The sequence below is a fragment of the Lepidochelys kempii genome, chromosome 16 (assembly GCF_965140285.1).
Source record: "Lepidochelys kempii isolate rLepKem1 chromosome 16, rLepKem1.hap1, whole genome shotgun sequence".
In the NCBI taxonomy this organism is placed as follows: domain Eukaryota; kingdom Metazoa; phylum Chordata; order Testudines; family Cheloniidae; genus Lepidochelys; species Lepidochelys kempii.
Genome location: NC_136395.1, coordinates 29185343 through 29206381, shown reverse-complemented (window position 1 = coordinate 29206381; position 21039 = coordinate 29185343). Strand labels below are relative to the sequence as shown.

The 21039-nt window shown below is 48.9% G+C and overlaps 1 protein-coding gene across 8 annotated transcripts in view; it reads left to right on the top strand.

The window, feature by feature from the left end:
• Positions 1-21039, top strand: part of GARNL3 (GTPase activating Rap/RanGAP domain like 3) — a 232634-nt gene extending 211595 nt beyond the window's left edge. For 2 of the 8 annotated variants that reach the window (XM_078849155.1, XM_073314497.2), the window contains 3 exons: positions 16771-16980; positions 17323-17434; positions 20547-21039. In XM_078849155.1, the coding sequence (XP_078705281.1) occupies positions 16771-16980; positions 17323-17434; positions 20547-20703 (479 nt within the window). In that variant the 3' untranslated portion in view covers positions 20704-21039. Of the gene's footprint in view, positions 1-10561; positions 10669-16770; positions 16981-17322; positions 17476-20546 lie in introns of those variants that run through there. The other 6 variants (XM_073314501.2, XM_073314500.2, XM_073314499.2 and 3 more) reach the window with 5 other exon arrangements.

Genomic DNA, 21039 nt, shown 5'->3' with positions numbered 1-21039 from the left:
GCGTTACATTAGCTATCTTCCAGTCATTGCGTACAGTAGCTGATTTAAAGGACAGGTTACAAACCATAGTTAATAGTTCCGCAATTTCACATTTGAGTTCTTTCAGAACTCTTGGGTGAATGCCATCTGGTCCTGGTGACTTGTTACTGTTAAGTTTCTCAATTAATTCCAAAACCACATCTAGTGTCACTTCAATCTGTGGTAATTCCTCAGATTTGTCACCTACAAAAGACGGCTCAGGTTTGGGAATCTCCCTAACATCCTCAGCCGTGAAAGCTGAAGCAAAGAATTCATTTAGTTTCTCCGCAATGACTTTATCATCTTTAAGTGCTCCTTTTGTATCTTGATCGTCCAGGGGCTCCACTGGTTGTTTAGCAGGCTTCCTGCTTCTGATGTACTTAAAAAACATTTTGTTATTATCTTTTGAGTTTTTGGCTAGCTGTTCTTCAAACTCCTTTTTCACTTTTCTTATTACATTTTTACATTTAATTTTGCAGTGTTTATGCGCCTTTCTATTTACCTCACTAGGTTTGTTGCAAACCTTTCTATTGTACATAGTTATATCAACTAGTATTAGTTCCCTTAGTGTGTTTAGTTAGTTTTAGTTGTCCCAAATGGGACTTAGGCTCGGGACGGAGCTTACCCTGCTCCCTGGGTTTTAAGAACCGCGACCGCTGTAAGAAACCCATTCCGGTCAGTGACCCCCACACCAGTTGTTTAAGGTGTTTGGGAGAATTTCACATCAGTGACAGGTGTCAAATATGCAAAAGCTTTAAGCCTCGCACTAAGAAAGAGCGGGACATTTGACTTAAAGTGCTCTTTATGGAGTTGGCACTGACATCAGCACCGGAACAGCTGAGATCGGACTCCGCACCCAGCACCGTGGCGTCAGTGCAGAGCAGCCCGCGGGTGCCATCATCAGACAGATGACCATCCACCTCCCCAGCACCAACCAGTAAAAGGAGGAAGACCGGGAGAAGTCAGTCTCCTGCTCGCAAGGGCAAGGAGAGGGCAGGAGGCGAGTCTAGACCCAACGAACAGCAGCTCATCGACTCCAAGTGGGAGGTGCCTTCAGTTGAGCAGGTTAGCCCATCCCGGGATGTGCTGGCCACCCCGGACAGCAGTATGGGAGTCCAGCACCTGGTGATGCCGTTAACTGTTAACCCCAGAGGCCCTGTAGGCGGCGTAGAATATCTTGTCCCACCCGGTGCCACCCACACCGGCGACGGCAGCTCCCAAATCAAGAGGTAAGCCTGCCCTTGGACCTCCCCCTCAGTCCCCATCAATGCTGTACCGCTCGCCACTTCAGGGAGCGTCCCACCAGTGCTTGCCCACGCAGAGCCATGCTTTGGACATAGGGCTATATACCAATTGGAGCCTGGGAACTCAACGCGGTGGATCATCTCCTGCATACACATCCCACTCGGAGTGTGGCGGTGGACACAGCCAGGACCAAGACGCCTGGTCTGCCTTGGTGCGGTCCCAGTCTCCGGAACATGGCCCTCCATCCCTGGGCTCAGAGTCGGACCAAGAAACCCTACAGGTGGGGCAAGGTCCTCCACTGGTGACACCAGTTCTCCCTGCGGCACTGTCAGCACTACCGTGGCCACAGGGTCAGTGGCCCATGCTGTGGCACCCTTAGAACCTGTGGGGGTTCACGCAGCTACCCCAAAGGTACAAGTCAGTGTTGGGAGTCTCTGACAAGCCCTCTGCCACGGTCTCCTGCCCACCTGAGACTAAGGCCGCCATGCCTGGGACCCCCCCCGTGTCCAACAGATGGGGGAAGAAGGCCATGCCGATCAGGTCACAGAGGTGGTGACTCTTGCTGCACCTACATCCTCTTTCTCATCACCCGATGAGGCCATCATGGGACCCCCGTCTACAGTCCCCCAGGACGATGCCACAGCTCATCAGGAGCTTTTGAGGAGGGTAACCTCAAACTTGGGGCTAGAAACCAAGGAGCCCTCAGACACTCTCTTCAACATCCTCAGCTCCGCAGCAACTGCTGGAGTCGTGCTGCCAGTACATTAGGGGGAGGCCAAGATTACCAAGGCCTCTGGCAGACCCCTGCATCAATACCCCCAGTTTCCAAGTGGGTGGAGTGCAAGTACTATGTGCTCACTAAAGGGTATGAATACCTGTATACCCATCCTTCCCCAAACTTGCTAATAGTGTCCGCTGTCAATCAGCGGGAAAGACAGGGACAAACGGAGGCTGTTCACAAAAATAAGGAGGCGAAAAAGTTGGACGTTTTTGGGGGAGAGGTTTATTCATCATTGAGCCTACAGCTGAGGGTAGCAAATCATCAGGCTCTAAGGAGCTGTTACGATTTTAATATTTGGTAGTTGATGGCCAAATTTGTTGACTCCCTCCTAGAGGACCCCAGGAAGGAATCCCAGGCCATCTGGAAGAGGGGCAGGGAGTGGCAAAGGCAGCACTTGCAGGTGGCTTCGGACATGGCTGACTGCAGTATGGACCATGCCCTCAGCCATAACCATGAGGAGGGCAGCATGGCTGTAGTCCTCGGGCCTATGAGTGGAGGTCCAACAGTCCATCCAGAACCTCCTTTTCAATGGCCAAGTTCTGTTTGTGGAGAAAACCGACGATAAGCTGCACGGGTTAAAGGACTTGTGCACCACACTCAAGACCCAGTGCCTCTACCTGGAGCAGCAAAGAAAGCATTTTAAGCAGGAACCTTTCCAGAAGAAGGGCAAGGGCTACCAACACCATCAGGGCCAACAGCCCTCTATCTTGACACAGGCCAGCTCTTCGCCCTCCCAGCAGGGGTCGAAACGGGCATTTTGAGGATGCGTCCAAGGACGACATTCCAGCCACTGTCCTGGATCCTGCCCCCTTCTGTTTCTCCAATCAACTTTTTCATTTTTCCTCCCAGCCTGGGTGTCTATAACATCAGACCATTGGGTCTTCAATACTGTGGTGCAGGGCTATACCCTCCAGTTTGTTTCTATCCCCCATCCCTCCCCTCGGACCCCTCTCACGAGAGTCTACTGCATCAGGAGGTGCAAGGCTTGCTGCAGATGTAGGCCTTGGAAAAAGTCCCCCTAGACCTTAGGGGCAAGGAGTTCTACTCCTTTTACTTTCTGATCCCAAAGGTCCCATCCTGGACCTGCGAGCCCTCAACAAGCATCTCAAGAAGTTGAGCTTCCGCATGGTTTCCCTGGCCTCCATCATCCCCTCCCTGGATCCGGGAAACTGGTATGCCGCCTGTCCTGTCCCCTGCTCACTTGCAACTTCCCAGTTCCTAATGGGATCCAAACCCTAAAATAAATTCATTTTACTCCGTATAAAGTGTATACAGGGTAAACTCATAAATTGTTATCCCTCTAGAACACTGATAGAGGGATATGCACAGCTGTTTGCTCCCCCAGGTATTAATACTTGCTCTGGGTTAACTAATAAGCAAAAAGTGATTTTATTAAATATAAAAAGTAGGATTTAAGTGGTTCCAAGTAATAACAGACAGAACAAAGTGAATTACGAAGCAAAATAAAACAAAAACACACAAGTCTAGGCCTAATACAGTAGGAAACTAAATGCAGGTAAATCTCGCCCTCAGAGATGTTCCAATAAGCTTCTTTCACAGACTAGACTCCTTACTAGTCTGGGTCCAGCAATCACTCACACCCCTGTAGTTACTGTCCTTTGTTCCAGTTTCTTTCAGGGATCTCTTTGGGGTGGAGAGGCTATCTTCTGAGCCAGCTGAAGACAAAATGGAGGGGTTTCCAGGGTCTTTGTTCTCCTGTGTAACATCACAGTCACAAGATGGAGTCTTTAGCCACCTGGGCAAGTCACATGTCTGTGAATGATTCAGCTTTTTGCAGGCTGACGCCATTGTTTACATGTTAGTTTGAATGTTCCCGGGAAAGCTCAGATGTGGATTGGCATCTCCCAAAGTCCATTGTTAGTTAAGTACTCCCAATTACTTGAATAACCCCTTCACACGATGTTGACCAAATCTGCCTTATGTGCTTCCTACAGCAGACACTTTAAATACAAGCATAGAGCCAATGCTCATAACTTTAGATATAAAAATGATACATGCATACAAATATAATGAATATATTCAGTAGATCATAGCCTGTGCAAAGATATGTTACATGGCATATCTAGAATAAAACATATTCCAGTTATGTCATATTTACACTCATAAGCATATTTCTTTAAAGTATTATGGGGTGCAATGTCACAGCGCCCTTGACTTAAAGGACTCGTACTTTGATATAGTGATCTTTCAAGGACACAGACGCTTCCTCCACTTCACAGTGGGATCCGCAAACTACCAGTTCACAGTGCTCCCCTTCGGCCTGGCTATGGCACCGAGGGTGTTTACAAAATGCATGTCGGTGGTGGTGTCTCACCTCAGGCGTTCAAGTATCCTGATCTACCCGTACCTGGACGACTGGCTGGTCAAGGGTCACTCCAGATCCCAGGTCCAGGACTCCTTCGCGATGCTGTTGACCATGTGCAGGAGACTAGGCCTGTTGATAAACGAGGAAAAATCAACATTAGTCCCTGTACAAAAGATAGAGTTTATCAGGGAGGTCCTTTACTCCGCCAGAGCAAAGGAGTTTCTGCCGCATCACAAGTTCGAGACCATGAGGGACCTCATTGCTGGAGTCTCTGCATTTCCTCTCACAATGGCCAGTGTCTGCCTACGGCTGCTGGGCCACATGGGCGGTGTGCACATATGTCGTCCGCCATGCGAGGCTCCGAAATGCGATCCCTCCAGCAATGGCTGGCTATGGACTGTGCCCTGTCCAGGGATCACATGGACAAGGTCATCACCATCCTATCAGAGGTACTCACAGTGCTGCAGTGGTGGACCGACCCTGGAACAGTCTTCGAAGGAGTCCCGTTCGATACCCTGTGACCTTCAGTGTCGCTGATATCAGATGCCTTGGACTTTGGCTGGGGAGCTCAAGGCACGTGGTCCGCAGAGGAGATGACGTTGCATATAAATGTTAAAGAGCTCAGGTCAGTTTGCCTGGCCTGTGGAGTGTTCCTCCTGCAGTTATCCGGCCAAGTGGTTTGAGTGCTGATGGACTACACAGTCTCGATGTTTTACATCAACAGGCAAGGAGGAACGTGCTTGTCGGCCCTCTGTCAAGAGGCACTCCGCCTATGGGATTTCTGTATCCAGCACGTGATCCACCTGGAGGTGTATCACCTTTCTGGCGTCAGGAACTTGCTGGCAGATTGCCTCAGCAGGTCCTTCTTTTCTCACCACGAGTGGTCGCTCCACTCAGTAGTGTTCCAGATGCTCTTCCAGAGGTGGGGAACTCCCCGAGTAGACCTGTTCGCCACCAGGCAGAACAGGAAATGTCATCAGATTTTCTCCCGGCAGGGTCTTGGCAAAGGTGCTCTTTCAGATGCCTTTCTCCTGTCCTGGTGGAGAGATCTGATGTATGCGTTCCCGCCCATCCTGCTAGTCAGCAGATGGATAAGGCTCGAGTCATTGTGATCGGTCCAGTGTGGCTGTGCCAGCATTGGTTCGGCACGCTATTGGATCTGGTAGTAGTCTCCCATGGCCTCTGCCCAGCCATCCGGACCTTCTCTCACAAGACCACGGTCATCTCCTGCACCCCAACCTTGCCTCCTTCCAGCTCATGGCGTGGATGCTGCATGGTTGAACCCAGAGGAACAAGCCTGCTCCAGGGACTTGCACCAGGTCCTTTTGGGAAGTGGAAAACCCTCCACTAGGGCGACTTACCTGGCGAAGTGGACGAGATTCTCCCACTGGGTGTCTAAAAGTAGCGTCTCTCCAGTGCACTCTTCGCTGCAGTCAATCTTGGAATACCTACTCCTCCTGAAAAATCAGGCCTGGCCCTCTCGTCAATCAAGGTTCATCTAGGTGCCATCTTGGCTTTTCATCCACCGATCCAGGGTAGATCGGTGTTCTCACACGAGATGTCCATCAGGTCTCAAAAGGCTCTTCCCTCCTGTTAAGGATCCTGTCCCATAGTGAGACCTCAGTCTGGTTCTCTTCAGATTCACGGGTCTGCCTTTTGAGCCCTTAGGCTCTTGTTCCCTTTCTCACCTGTCATGGAAAGTCGCCTTTATTGTGGCAGTGACATCGGCTAGAAGGAATTGCCATATGCGATCTTCTACAAAGACAAGGTACAGCTGCGACCCTAGCTGGCCTTCCTGCCGAAGGTGGTGTCTTCCTTCCATATCAACAAGGACATCTTCCTCCTGGTGTTCTGTCCTAAGCCTCACAAGACGAATGAGGAGAGGCGGCTGGACGTCCAACGTGCCTTGGCATTTTACCTGGAGCATATCAAGTCCTTTTGCAGGTTGACACAGCTCTTCATTGTGACAGTGGACAGGATGAAGGGCCTGCCGGTCTCCTCTCAGAGGATCTCTAACTGGATCACTTCCTGCATCTGGACCTGTTATGAGTTGGCGCAGGTTCAGCCACCGCCATTGGTGAAGACCCAGTCGACGAGAGCAGAAGCGTCCTTGGCGGCCTTCCTGGCACATGTCCCCCATCCAGGACATTTGCAGAGCCACGACATGGTCTTCAATGCTCATGTTCACAGCACACTACACCACGCCATCATCCAGCAGGCCAGGGATGACGCTGGGTTTGGCAGAGCTGTGTAAACATACAAAATGGAAAATGACTGCCTAGGAAGGAGTACTGCAGAAAGGGATCTGGAGGTCATAGTGGACCACAAGCTAAATGTGAAGCAAATATCATTCTGGGATGTATTAGCAGGAGTGTTGTAATCAAGACATGAGAAGTAATTCTCCCATCCTACTCCATGCTGATTACGCCTCAACTGGAGTAGTGTGTCCAGTTCTGGGCGCCACATTTCAGGAAAGATGTAGACAAATTGGAAAAAGCCCAGAGAAGAGCAACAAAAATGATTAAAGGTCTCGAAAACATGACACATGAGGGAAGACTGAAAAAATTGGGTTTGCTTACTCTAGAAAAAAGAAGACTGAGAGGGGACATAACAATTTTCAAGTACGTAAAATGTTGTTACAAGGAGGAGGGAGAAAAATTGTTCTACTTAACCTCTGAGGAAAAGACAAGAAGCAATGGGCTTAAATTGCAGCAAGGACAGTTTAGGTTGGACATTAGGAAAAACTTTAACTGTCAGAGTGGTTAAGCACTAGAATAAATTGCCTAGGGAGGTTGTGGAATCTCCATCGTGGATTTTTGAGAGCAGGTTGGACAAACACCTGTCAGGCATGGTCTAGATCAGTGGTTCTCAACCTTTTTACCATTGGGGGCTGCATCCATTACTACCGGTATGGCCCTGACGATGTCACATGGGTTGCAGCTCTGTGCTGATTGGGCTGCAGGTTGAGAACCACTGATCTAGATAATACTTAGTCCTGCCATGAGTACAGGGGACTGGACTAGATGACCTCTCAAGGTCCCTTCAAGTGCTACAATTCTATAATCTGTTACCTATGTGGGTATTTATAGATTGTAATCAAGTCATCCCTTAACCTTCTCTTTGTTAAGCTAAATAGATTGAGAGAATCTATTCCTTGAGTCATAAGGCATGTTTTCTAATCCTTTAATCATTCTCATGACTCTTCTCTGAACCTTCTCTCCAATTTATCAATATCCTTCTTGAGTTGTGGGAACCAGAACTGGACATGATATTCCAGCAGTGGTTGCACCAGTGCCAAATGCTGAGGTAAAATAACTTCTGTACTCCTATCGGGGTTCCCCTGTTTATGCATACCAGGATTCCATTAGCTCTTTTGGGTCCTGTGCCACACTGGGAGCTCATGCTTAGATGATTATCCACCAGGTTCCCCAAATCTTTTTCAGAGTCACTGCTTCTTAAGACAGTGTCCCCTGTCCTGTAAGTATTGCCTACATTCTTTCACATAACAAGAACCTAATGCCTAGAAACTGAAGCCAATCAAATTAATATTAGAAACAAGACACACATTTTTAACTATGAGGGCAATTAACCATTAGAACAAACTACCAAGAGAAGTGGTGGATTCTCCATCTTCATGTCTTCAAATCAGACTGGATTCCTTTTTGGAAGATATGCTTTAGTTAAACACAAGTTATTGGGCTCATTACTGGTGTAACTGGATGAAATGTAATGGCCTGTGATATACAGTTGGTCAAACTACAGGAGGGTAAAATGAGGGAAGATATGAGCACTTAGCACACAATTGAGGTATTGAAAACAAAATTAATCAAGGAGCCAAAGGATACAAAGAGAAGAAATTACTGAATTGCCTATATACTAATGCGAGGAGCCAAGGAACAAACAAGAGGAATTGGAATTGCTCATTTATCAGCATAAATCTGATGTAGTTGTATTACTGAAACTTGGTGGGATGATTTGACAACTGGAATGTTAAAATCAATGGTTATAACCCATTTATGAAGGGCTGAGTGGCAAAAGGGGAGAGGGAGTGGAACTCTGTCAAACATTAACTGTTTCCAAATCACTGATAACTCAGAAGAAAATGATCTTGGTTATGTTTCAGTGTCCTAACACAGAGGTTCTCAACCTTTGTCCTACTGAAACTCCCTCAACATGCTATAAAAATTCCATGGCCCACCCATGCCACAACAACTGTTTTTCAGTAGATTAAAAGCCTGGGCCGGTATTAGGGGGTAGCAAGCAGAGCAATTGCCCAGGGCCTCACGCCACGGGGGGCCCCACGAAGCTAAGTTTCTCAGGCTTCAGCTTCAGCCTGGGGAGGAGGGGCTTGGGCTTCAGCCCTGACCAGCAGGGCTCAGAATTCAGCTTTCTGCCCTGGGCCCCAGTGAGTCTAATGCTGGCCCTGTGGTCTGGTTTATTTTCGCAGACCCCCTAAAACCTGCTCACGGCCCCTGGTTGAGAACTCCTGTCCTAACAGATAAAGCACAAGATTGGGTACTAGTTGATGTCTGCTACAGACCCCCCATATCACACTAGGGAACAGGATGACTGACTCTTTACACATGTATCTATAACGTGTAGGGGGGAAAAACTGTGATCCAGATGTGGCGTCACCAGTGCCGAATAGCGGGGAATAATCACTTGCCCCAATCTGTTGGCAATGCTCCTACTAATGCAGCCCAATATGCCGTTAGTGTTCTTGGCAACAAGGGCACATTGACAGGTTTCAGAGTAACAGCCGTGTTAGTCTATATTCGCAAAAAGAAAAGGAGTACTTGTGGCACCTTAGAGACTAACCAATTTATTTGAGCATGAGCTTTCGTGAGCTACAGCTCACTTCATCGGATGCATACCGTGGAAACTGCAGCAGACTTTATATACACACAGAGAATATGAAACAATACCTCCTCCCACCCCACTGTCCTGCTGGTAATAGCTTATCTAAAGTGATCATCAGGTTGGGCCATTTCCAGCACAAATCCAGGTTTTCTCACCCTCCACCCCCCCACACAAATTCACTCTCCTGCTGGTGATAGCCCATCCAAAGTGACAACTCTTTACACAATGTGCATGATAATCAAGTTGGGCCATTTCCTGCACAAATCCAGGTTCTCTCACCCCCTCACCCCCCTCCCAAAAACCACACACACAAACTCACTATCCTGCTGGTAATAGCTCATCCAAAGTGACCATTCTCCCTACAATGTGCATGATAATCAAGGTGGGCCATTTCCAGCACAAGGGCACATTGTTGACTCATATGCAGCTTCTCGTCCACTGTAATCCCCAGGTCCTTTTTTGCAGAACTGCCACTTAAGCAGTCGGTCCCGAGCCTGTAGCGGTGCATGGGATTCGTCCGTCCTAAGTGCAGGACTCTGCACTTGTCCTTGTTGAATCTCATCAGATTTCTTTTGGCCCAATCCTCCCATTTGTCTAGGTCACTCTGGACCCTATCCCTACCCTCCAGTGTTTCTACCTCTCCCCCCAGCTTTGTGTCCTCCACAAACTTGCTGAGGGTGCAATCCATCCCATCATCCAGATCATTAATGAAGATGTTGAATAAAACTGGCCCCAGGACCAACCCCTGAGGCACTCTGCTTGATACTGGCTGCCAGCTAGACATCGAGCCATTGATCACTACCCGTTGAGCCCGACAATCTAGCCAGATTTCTATCCACTTTATAATCCATTCATCCAATCCGTACTTCTTCAACTTGCTGGCAAGAATACTGTGGGAGACCATATCAAAAGCTTTGCTAAAGTCAAGGTATATCACATCCACCCCTTTCCCCATGTCCACAGAGCCAGTTATCTCATCATAGAAGGCAATTCAGGCATGACTTGCCCTTGATGAATCCATGTTGACTGTTCCTGATCACCTTCCTCTCCTCCAAGTGCTTCAAAATGGATTCCTTGAGGATCTGCTCCATGATTTTTCCAGGGACTGAGGTGAGGCTACCTGGTCTGTAGTTCCCCGGATCCTCCTCCTATCAGCCTGATCTTAACCCCAGGCAAAATAATGGAGTGGCCGATACAGGACTCAATTAATAATGGAAAATAATGTAATTAATACAAATCAGCATGGGTTTATGGAAAATAGAGCCTGTCACACTAACATGATATCCTTTTTTTTAACGTGACTACAAGTTTGGTTGATGTAATATACACAGGGGAGATAGAACCAAGCACTCTATGAACATCCAAGGAGAGGAGAGCGTGATGTGCCGGGGAGGCATGTGGTTTAGCCTGAAAAGTGAAGAGATGCACGCATTGGTTGACGTGGAATGGGGATGCCACTTTGGTAAGGAATTTGGGGTGGAGGCAGAGGGAGACTTTGGCCTTATGGAAAATAGTAAAAGGGGAACCACCATCTTAGCAGGTTTGCTCATGTGACATGCAGAGGTAATGGCCATGGCAAGATGACCTTAATGGAAAGATGTGCAAGGGAACACGTAGCAAACGGAGGGTGGTTCACTGAGGGGTGGAAAGAATTAAATTAAGGCACTGGGGGGAGTTGGCTAATGGATGGGTGGAAAGACATTAAGGAGGCCGCAGAGGAAGCAGATGGTAGATGGGTAAGGATGGAGAAACCATCTATCTGAGGGATAAAGGCACTGAGTGCTGCCAGGTGGACACAAACTGAAGAATGGGCAAGTCCAGATTGCCGGAGGTGGAGGAGGTAGTCCAAAGTGACAGGAATGGAAGTGTCATTCTAGGAATAGCTGGGGTCACGGGACCAGACGGTGAAGCTACTCCATTTCGCCTCATAGGATGTTATAGTAGACTGTCATTGACCATGAGTGAGGATGTTGCAGATGGGAGTGGAGCATGCCATGTCTATATTCGAGCACCATCCAAATACCAGGCTGTTAGGTGAAGTGGACTTGGATTAGGGTGTCACATGCGGCTATGGGCTTGGGTTGGCAGACTGGGGGGCAGGCAAAGAGGAAAAGGTCTGTCAATGAATACTGCTGGGCCCAAGCAGGAGCCACAAGGAGGACCTTCACCCAATCCAGATGTATTTTGTGCAAGACTTGGAGGAGTAGGGGGATGGGCAGTGAGACATAACGAAGCTCATTGGTCCATGGAAGGAGAGGGGCATCACCCTGAGAGCCTGGGCCAAGGACCCCTTTGGAGCAGAAAAGGGGTAGCTTGTGGTTGTCTGCTATAGCAAAGAGGTCCTAGTAAGGTGGGCTCCATTGGTGAGAGACTGAGTGGAGCATGGGATCGTGGAGTTCCCACTCGTGGTTGGCATGGAAAGAGCAACTGAAGATGTCCACAGGGGAGTTGCTGGTACTTGGGAGGTGTACCGCTTGGAGAGTGATGCCGTGTTTGAGGCACCAATACCACAGAAGAATGGCTTCCACACAATGGGAGGGAGAAAGGGTTCTGTCTTGTTTGTTGACATACAGGACCGTTGCCATGTTGTCAGAGAGCATTTGGACATGATGGGTGCAGAGGAATGGCAGAAGGGCTTGACATTGATGTTTAGTCTGGCTTCCCTGTGTGATCATAGGCCTTGAGCCGTGTGTCCTTTGACACGAGCGCCCAACCTGCTGTGGAAGCATCTGTAGTCAGGGCAGTGAGTGGCACTGGAGGCATGAAGGGGACGCCCATCAGCACTGAGGACGGCATGCACCATCACATGAGGGAGATGAGGACAGGCGGGAGAAGGACCGTCTTGGTGAGAGGAACCCTTTATGGATTGTATGTTGAGTGGAGGCAGTGTTGGAGACCGTGCATATAGAGGCATACGAAGGGTGTCACCACAGTGCAAGCCGCCATGTGACCTAGGAGCGAGAGGCATGGCCTGACAAGAGTGCACAGCTAGCGGTGAATTCAAGTGACAAGAGAGGTGAGTGTGGCAAAGCACTCTGATAGCAGGAATGTGCTGGCCACTACAGAGTCAAGATGCGCTCCTATGAAGATGAGGCTGCAAGTGGGGATAAGGACTGATTTTTCCTCATTGATTCAGACTCCGAGGTCAGCTTGCAATGTCTGGAGAGCATGGAGTGTGGGAAGGTGCAACAAGGAGCCAGTCATCAAGGTAGAGAAAAAAGGAATGACCCAGACGGCGCATGTAGGCTGCAATGATGGTGAAGACCTTGGTAAATACCTTGGGTGAAGTAGCAGTGTCAAAGGGGAGGACCTTTAACTGATAATGAGAATCACCCATGACAAAGACAAGAAATTTGCAGTGGGCGGAATGAATGTCTATATGAAAATAGACATCCTTCAGATTGAAATCCGCGAACCAGGCTTCTTTGGGGAGACACAGAAGTATCAGGGGGAGTGTAACCATCTGGAAGCGGAACTTGTGGATAGATTAGTTGAGCAATCGGAAATCCAGTATAGGGCAAATGCCAGCTCCTTTCTTCACTATGAAGAAATAGGGGGAGTAAAAGCCATGGTTGCAATAGTACTGCAAGACTGGCTCTATGGCACCCTTTTGCAGAAGGGTATCTGCTTCCTGGTGGAAGAAGTGGTATTGGGAGGGGTCCGATGGGCAACCACTGGAAGAGTGGTGGGGAGGAAAGGAAGGAACTCTGAGGTAGCCCCAGCAGACATTATCCAGCACCCAGTGTTTGGTGGTAATTGAGGCCCAGGTGTGGGTGAAAAGGATAAGGCAGCCACCAAAGATGACATGGGGCGTAGTTGGTAGGTTGGAGGAAAGTTTGAAGTTCTCTGTACAGAAGTCAAAAGTTTTGACTAGGGGTGTGGTGGGTGAACGTGGAGGCAACTGAGATAGAAGCCAAAGGTTATTGCAGATGCTGGGAGCATTGTCGGCGACAAGGTTGTTCAGGTTGGTGCTGGGGGTAAGGCTGGTAAGCCTGGTAGGTGGTTGGCGAGGGCAGGAGGAGGATCAGTTTTGACAATGTGTGAGGTCTGGCGTGTAGAGGCCTAGGGAGTGGCAGGTGGTTCTGGAGTCCTTGAGGGAGTGAAGGGATTCATCTGTTTTATCACTGAATAGTTTGTTGTTATCAAAGGGAAGGTCCTGCAAAGTTATTTGGACCTCCATCCGACAGCCGCTTGACTGAAGCCATGAATCACAGTGAAGTACCACCCCAGGGGCCAGCAACCAGGAAAAGGTGTCAGCGGCATCCACTGTGCCCTCATCAACTAGAGACTGGAATTCCTGCTGCTTATCCAGGAGGAGGAATTCAGTGAATTGGTCCAGTGTTGCATGTGAGCAGGAATCATACTTGGCCAGTATGGCTTCGTAACTGGTTATGAGGAATTGTCGTCCCACAGAGGAATAGACCTTATGCCCGATAAGGTCAATTTTTTTGACTGCACGATCCAGTGGGGTAGAGTGGAGGTGGTGGTGTTGGTCGTGCTCCATGGCCACTTGGACTACTAAGGAGTTATGGGGTGGGTGTTGGAAAAGGAGGTCCATACCCTTGACGGGCACAAAGTAGCAATGTTCCACTGTCTTCAGGGTAAGTGTACATGATGGAGGGGTGTGCCAAAGCACCTGAGCCAGCTGGAGAATGATGTTAGGGATGGGCAGGGCATTGTGGGCAGAGCCTGGAGGCTGAAAGATATCCAGGAAATGATCCTGAGGGTTCTGTATGTCCTCTATGGGAAGATTGTAATCATTGGCCATGCATTGCAAGAGGGCTTGATATTGGGCACGCTCATCTGTAGGAAAGCGGGTGGGGAGGGTATGAGAGGATCATCCAGGGTGGAGGAGGCGCTGGTGTTGACCGACGGTGCCAGTGGTTCCAGAGGTGCCATTGGTGCGGGCAGGTCCAGTGGAATGGGAGCATCCGCAGAAGTGTCATAGGTTGCAGTAGTCGACAGAGAACGTTGGTGATGCATCCACCGTTGGTATGGGTCCCAAGCTGCCCAATAGGGCCAGGCGTATGGGTCACTCAGAACTGATGGTTCCCTTGGATAAGTGAACCACGGATCCGCTAAGTGCTCGTAAGGTGGAGGATGGTGGTCCTCTAGTATCCGGGCTGTACGAGAGGGCAGGAGAAAAAGGCGGGTCCACCACGGAGGACCAGTCCAAGCCCAAAGATGGTTCCGGCAGAGGCGGAGCTGTCGGAGCAGTGCGGTGGAGAGCCCACAAATAGCAGCATCAGCTCAGCTGTGGGTGTTAATGGGGACATGCATCCCAGTGTGCGCAGGGCCTGGCGGGAGACCTCCAATGGTCCTGGCAGAGTGGACGGTAACGGTGGTGAAGGCTGCAATGCCACCTGGTCGAAGTTGTCATCGCTGGAACAGGGTGCCGAGACCTATGCTCCAAGCGGGACTTCTTAAGCGGGACTTATGCTCCAAGCGGGAGGGCCTCCTGTTCTGCACGCAACTTTTCACCTGACCTGGCACAGCTCAGGGAGGAAACGTTGCGCTTTGGAGCGGTCCTCATCAGGGATCTGCCCTTGTGTCCATGCGAGTGCTTCTTATGAGCATGGCGTTTGGAAGGAGGCGGCGGTGCCGCTGGCGCTGGGTGGGACGGGCCTGGAGCGGAGCTGACTCCTGGGCGGACCAGAGGTCCATTGGTGCCAGTTCCTGTGGAGGGCCTGGGTCCGTAGCCCCCTCCATTAGGAATTTGCAGAGATGAAGCTCACAAGCTTCCTGAATTCTAGGTGGGAAGGAGCAGCAGATGGAGAAGCACGCTGCTACATGAGCTTCACCCAGACAGTATAGGTGCCTTTGGTGTTCTGGGAATTCCTACAGCTAATTCCTAACTAAACTAACAACTATGAGCTAAGGGAAAATGAGGAATGTACAACTAACTATATACAATGTACGATCTGAGAATGTAATTTTTGAAAGAATAGCAATGAAGATAGAGAAATGAGGTTTCCGACTGTGGCCATGCAATGGTAAGAGGGAACTGTAGTGTCGTCGACCCCCACAGCTTCTTAAAGCCTTGGACACACCATGCGGTGGATGCACGTGTGAGTCAACAGACACTAATATGAACAGTTCTGGCGCATGGCACGCATGCACATCCGTGATTGGAATCAACATAGAGACCATCACTCGAAGAATAACTTATAGCACAGTTTCAGAGTTATAAAGTACCAGTAACATTATTAGTTTAAACAATCCTATCAAAGAAAGCTGCAAAGGGGTCCCTGTGAAGTTACTGCCCAGCTGCTCATAGTGGATCTCTGATGGTAACATTGAAAAGGGGAGCTTGTATTCCCATTGTCTTCAACTGCATGTAAACTATTTTAACAAAGGGAACAGCAATCCCTGTTTTCCCCTCTGTGTTCTGTATCAATAAAATGCTATAGTCACTTCACTATAAAATCATACTCTGTTAACAGCATCCACTGTCTAGTTCACGGGCGGGCAAACTTTTTGGCCTGAGGGCTGCAATGGGTTTCAGAAATTGTATGAAGGGCTGGTTAGGGGAGGCTGTGCCTCCCCAAACAGCCAGGCATGGCCCAGCCCCTGCCCCCTATCTGAGCCCCACACACACACTTTTCGTCCCCTGACAGCCCCCCCAGTACTCCTGCCCCATCCAACCCCCCCATTCCCTGATGCCCCCCTGCCCCATCCAACTCCCTGCTCTCTGTCCCCTGATCATCCCCAGACCCCGTCGCCCCTAACTGCTCCCTGCCATCCCATTCAACCTCCCTCTCCTTCCTGATTACTCCCCAGGACCCCTGCCCCATCCACCCCCCCCCGCTCCCTGACCACCCCCAGAACCCCCGCTCCTGACTGTCCCCCAACGCCCCATCCAACCCCCCTCTCCTTCCTGACTGCCCCCCCAGGACCCCTGCCCCCATTCAACCCTGTTCCCTGCCCTCTGACCTCCCCAAACCCTATCCACACCCTGGCCCCTGACCTCCCCCCAAACTCCCCTGCCCTCTATCCATCCCCCTCCCCCACTCCCTGCCCCCTTACCGTACTGCCTGGAGTATCGATGGCTGGTGGCGCGGCTGCACCAGGACAGGCAGCCGCGTCACCCGGCTGGACCTAGCCACACACCATGCAGCACAGAGCAACGAGTCAGGCTGGGCTCTGCAGCCTCGCTGCCCCAGGAGCTCGCAGCCCCACCGCCCAGAGCATTGAGCTGGCAGCACAGTGAGCTGAGGCTGCGGGGGGAGGGGGAACAGCAGGGGAGGGGCCAGGGGCTAGCCCCCCGGGCCAGGAGCATCAGGGGCTGGGCAGAGTGGTCCCACGGACCGGATATGGCCCACAGGTCTTAGATTGCCACCTCTGGTCTAGTTCCAGTGTGCTTTTATGTCCAATTGTTGTCTGTTTACTTAGATGGTAAGTGCTGCAGGTAAATGGCCATGTCTTCGTTATGACTAGCTGAACATGTTGTCACCACTCAAGTGATAAAAAATAATGTGTCAAATGATTATTTCTTTGAAAATATGAAAATCTATTTCTGGTTATTTTTTCTGTGTTTCAGGTGAAGTTCAGTATAAAAACTTATACAAAATTCCTCTCAGTAACCTTGTTGGGAGGAGCATTGAACGACCTCTGAAGTCACCATTAGTCCCCAAGGCCATCACCACCCCAACGTCCAGTGTTATTGCCTCGGCTCCTGTCAGTCACTCATTATCTTTGTCTCGTATGGAAATTAAAGAAATTGCAAGCAGGACACGCAAAGAACTACTAGGTAAAGCCTCTTGATCGATATAATCAATTCCCAATTATACTACCTAGAGTCTCTGTCACCCATTTAGATTTCTGGAGTGACACATAGCAGAAAATACTACAAAAATAAGATGTCAGCTGGTGAAAAAGCAGCCTCTTTGTAAAAAGGCTACATGCTTTAAAGAAAACATAAAAACTTTGGTAATCTGGTGTCTGATTCACTAATGCACACAGTAGGTCTGTACTCTAACCCAGTCATAACATAGCCAGTGTCTGAAGCCAGTGAAAGGTATTGTAGCTATAACAGCCCCCATGAATGTTTAATCTCTTTTTTGAAAACTAAGTCTTTTATTCCTTTATTGAGGCCTCTTGGATGAGAAAGTTCCCAAATCAGAAGTAGCACAGAAGCAAAAGAAGGTTCCTCGAAAACCATCAGACCCCAAGCAGGGAGCAATAAGGTCAACAAGCAGTGACAGGTAAAGAGGAGGATTTAAAAAAGAAGCACACTAAATGAGAGGTAAAATCCTTGGGGCATGAACTGTGTTTTCCTTTGTGTAGTGCAATGGGTCCTGACCCTGAGTGGGCTGCTGGGTTGTACTGTAATATTAATGATAATTTTAAACTATAACCCGTTTTAAAAAAAAATTCCATAACGCTGCCCGGTGTAGTGTCAGAACTGGGACCAGTAATAATTTTGGCTAAGGATTGTCAATATTTTCATATCATCTCTGGTTTCTAGGTGTTTATAGCCTTTTTGAATTATATCTGGCTGTACCTAGGAACCAAATCATGGACCGATGAACAAAACCAGACTAAATGTGCCTTGATAGGGTAACTACCATGTTTGCGCCTCTCTCAGAAGATTTTGGCAAACAGATTTGCAGATTTTGGATTCACTGGTGAGACAGGGTTAGGCCAGACAGCTACAGGAGAGTGCAGGAAGGAAGGTATAATCCTTTGATAAGTAGGTCCCTCTTCCCCGGGTAACTGAGCAGGGGTTACTCCAGGTTAATTAGCCAATTAAAAACCTGGAGCCAATTAAAAACCTGCCAGAATGGGGTTAAAAGCCTTCCCCCCAGCCAGTCAGGGGGGTGATAGGTGTTGTGAGAATGAAGGCAAGCTGTTGGAGAGCTGAGCGGTGCGGAAGCTGACATGGACCAGGGGAGAACCCCACAGGTATAGAGACTGGGGAGAAACCCTACCCTAAACAGGAGTTAAGGACCCTTCCAGGTCCAAAGACCTGAAGAAAAGGACCCTGCCAGAGGGGAGAGACTGAGCCTTGCATTTGGTGTGATGCTGCCACACCCGAAAGGACTACCAGAGACTAGGGGCTTTCCCTCCCCCGGCAGGCGGATCGGGAGGAACCTTGCCCAAGTAAAGTCGGGACAATAAGCCAAGAGGCGTGGGGAAATAACCCAGGGAAGCTAGCAGATTTCTTGGGAATTGGCAGCATGAGGCTGCTATTTGTAGGGTCCCTGGATTGGGGCCTGGAGTAGGGGGCAGGACTGGGCCCCTTTCCCCTTTTCCTCTTATTGGATGTCCACTGAGGAGGCCAGAAGCCCCAGTGAAGCAGTGAGGGTCTAGCAGGCCCAGAAACAGGAAGGCCGCTTGGAGACAGTATTTCCCTGCCCACCATAAAATGGGAGGGGAGGGATTCTGAGAGACAAGACGCTATCCTGACCCACTGCTAGAAAGAAGCGTGGGACCCACCGAGACGGAGAAGTCCTGTTCCCTCTTTACAGTCCTTGCTGACTATATAGAATTTCTCTAAATTGCCTCCCCCTCAGCCCTGCTGCTCCTGCAATACTCAGTGCACTATAGAATCTATACTTGAGAAGAGCAAAGGCACGATTTGGCCCAGACATGACCGGTGATTTTTTTCATTAACACAATTTTAAATTACAGAGAATAAAAGTAGATTGATTTAAATATTTTGACTAGAAATGACAATATAAAATATTTGTGTGAGACAGTCAGCCTCACCTCAGTCCCTGGAAAATCATGGAGCAGGTCCTCAAGGAATCAATTCTGAAGCACTTAGAGGAGAGGAAAGTGATCAGGAACAGTCAGCATGGATTCAACAAGGGCAAGTCGTGCCTGACTAATCTAATTGCCTCCTATGACGAGATAACTGGCTCTGTAGATGAGGGGAAAGCGGTGGACGAGTTGTTCCTTGACTTTAGCAAAGCTTTTGACATGGTCTCCCACAGTATTCTTGCCAGCAAGTTAAAGAAGTATGGGCTGGATGAATGGACTATAAGGTGGATAGAAAGCTGGCTAGATTGTCAGGCTCAACGGGTAGTGATCAATGGCTCCATGTCTAGTTGGCAGCCTGTATCAAGTGAAGTGCCCCAGGGGTCGGTCCTGGGGCCGGTTTTGTTCAATATCTTCATTAATGATCTGGAGGATGGTGTGGATTGCACCCTCAGCAAGTTTGCAGATGACACTAAACTGGTAGGAGAGGTAGATACACTGGAGGGTAGGGATAGGATACAGAGGGACCTAGACAAATTAGAGGATTGGGCCAAAAGAAATCTGATGAGGTTCAACAAGGATAAGTGCAGGATCCTGCACTTAGGATGGAAGAATCCCATGCACCGCTACAGACTAGGGACCGAATGGCTCGGCAGCAGTTCTGCAGAAAAGGACCTAGGGGTTACAGTGGACGAGAAGCTGGATATGAGTCAACAGTGTGCCCTTGTTGCCAAGAGGGCCAATGGAATTTTGGGATGCATATGTAGGGGCATTGCCAGCAGATCGAGGGACGTGATCGTTCCCCTCTATTCGACATTGGTGAGGCCTCATCTGGAGTAGTGTGTCCAGTTTTGGGCCCCACACTATAAGAAGGAATTGGAAAAATTGGAAAGCGTCCAGCGGAGGGCAACAAAAATGATTAGGGAACTGGAACACACAACTTATGAGGAGAGGCTGGGGGAACTGGGATTGTTTAGTCTGCGGAAGAGAAGAATGAGGGGGGATTTGATAGCTGCTTTCAACTACCTGAAAGGGGGTTCCAAAGAGGATGGATCTAGACTGTTCTCAGTGGTAGCTGATGACAGAACAAGGAGTAATGGTCTCAAGTTACAGTGGGGGAGGTTTAGGTTGGATATTAGGAAAAACTTTCTCACTAGGAGGGTGGTGAAACACTGGAATGCATTACGTAGGGAGGTGGTGGAATCTCCTTCCTTAGATATTTTTAAGGTAAGGTTTGACAAGCCCTGCCTGGGATGATTTAGTTGGGGATTGGTCCTGCTTTGAGCAGGGGGTTGGACTAGATGACCTCCTGAGGTCCCTTCCAACCCTGATATTCTATGATTCTACGATTCTATAACTTCATCCATGAACATTAACTGCCGGGGATATTTGATTGTCTGTAAACTTGATATTTGTGTGCATTTTCTATTGTCCGGGTTGGTGGGAATATGAGTGAATACTCTGAAAAATCAGAGTTAAAAGGAGAGGGGTCAAACTATTCCGAGGTCCTAGATCTGTCTTCAGACTAAAGTGGTTGTGCCCAGGGATAGCTGTTCATTTGCTTCTTGCTTTGATCTGAGTGTTTTCACAGAGATTTTGCCTTCCTTCTTGCAGGATAATTTCAAGCTCTTTTGAAAGCAATTCTGAAGGGCGTCACCTTTCCACTAGTTCAGATCCTGTTACTGCAGCAAACCGGGAGGAGAGCCCACCATCTAGCAGTCCATTTCATCTCACTACTTCATTTGATGAAGACATCATTGACTTGAAGTGAAGACAATCTTGAGTCCCTTATTTTCTCCTTTTCCTTTTCTTATGACTCTGAAGGCCTTATAGGAATGTCACAACACTGCTTTTAGTGATAACGTATGGCTTGAATGGAGAATATTGGTGAATATTCTCTACAGAACCCAATTGGGTGAAGCTTTTTTGCCATCTTTATGTTACCTTTCTCAGTTAAAGAACCTTTGGCTCGTATTGTAACAAGGTGGTAGATATCAATGGTAGTTTTAAGATGAAAATTTTAAGTAAATAAAAGGATTCATTTTTATTCTCTCTGAACTTCTTATGTTTGGAGTACCTGAATGAGAGTAATATTTAGCTGTGTTAT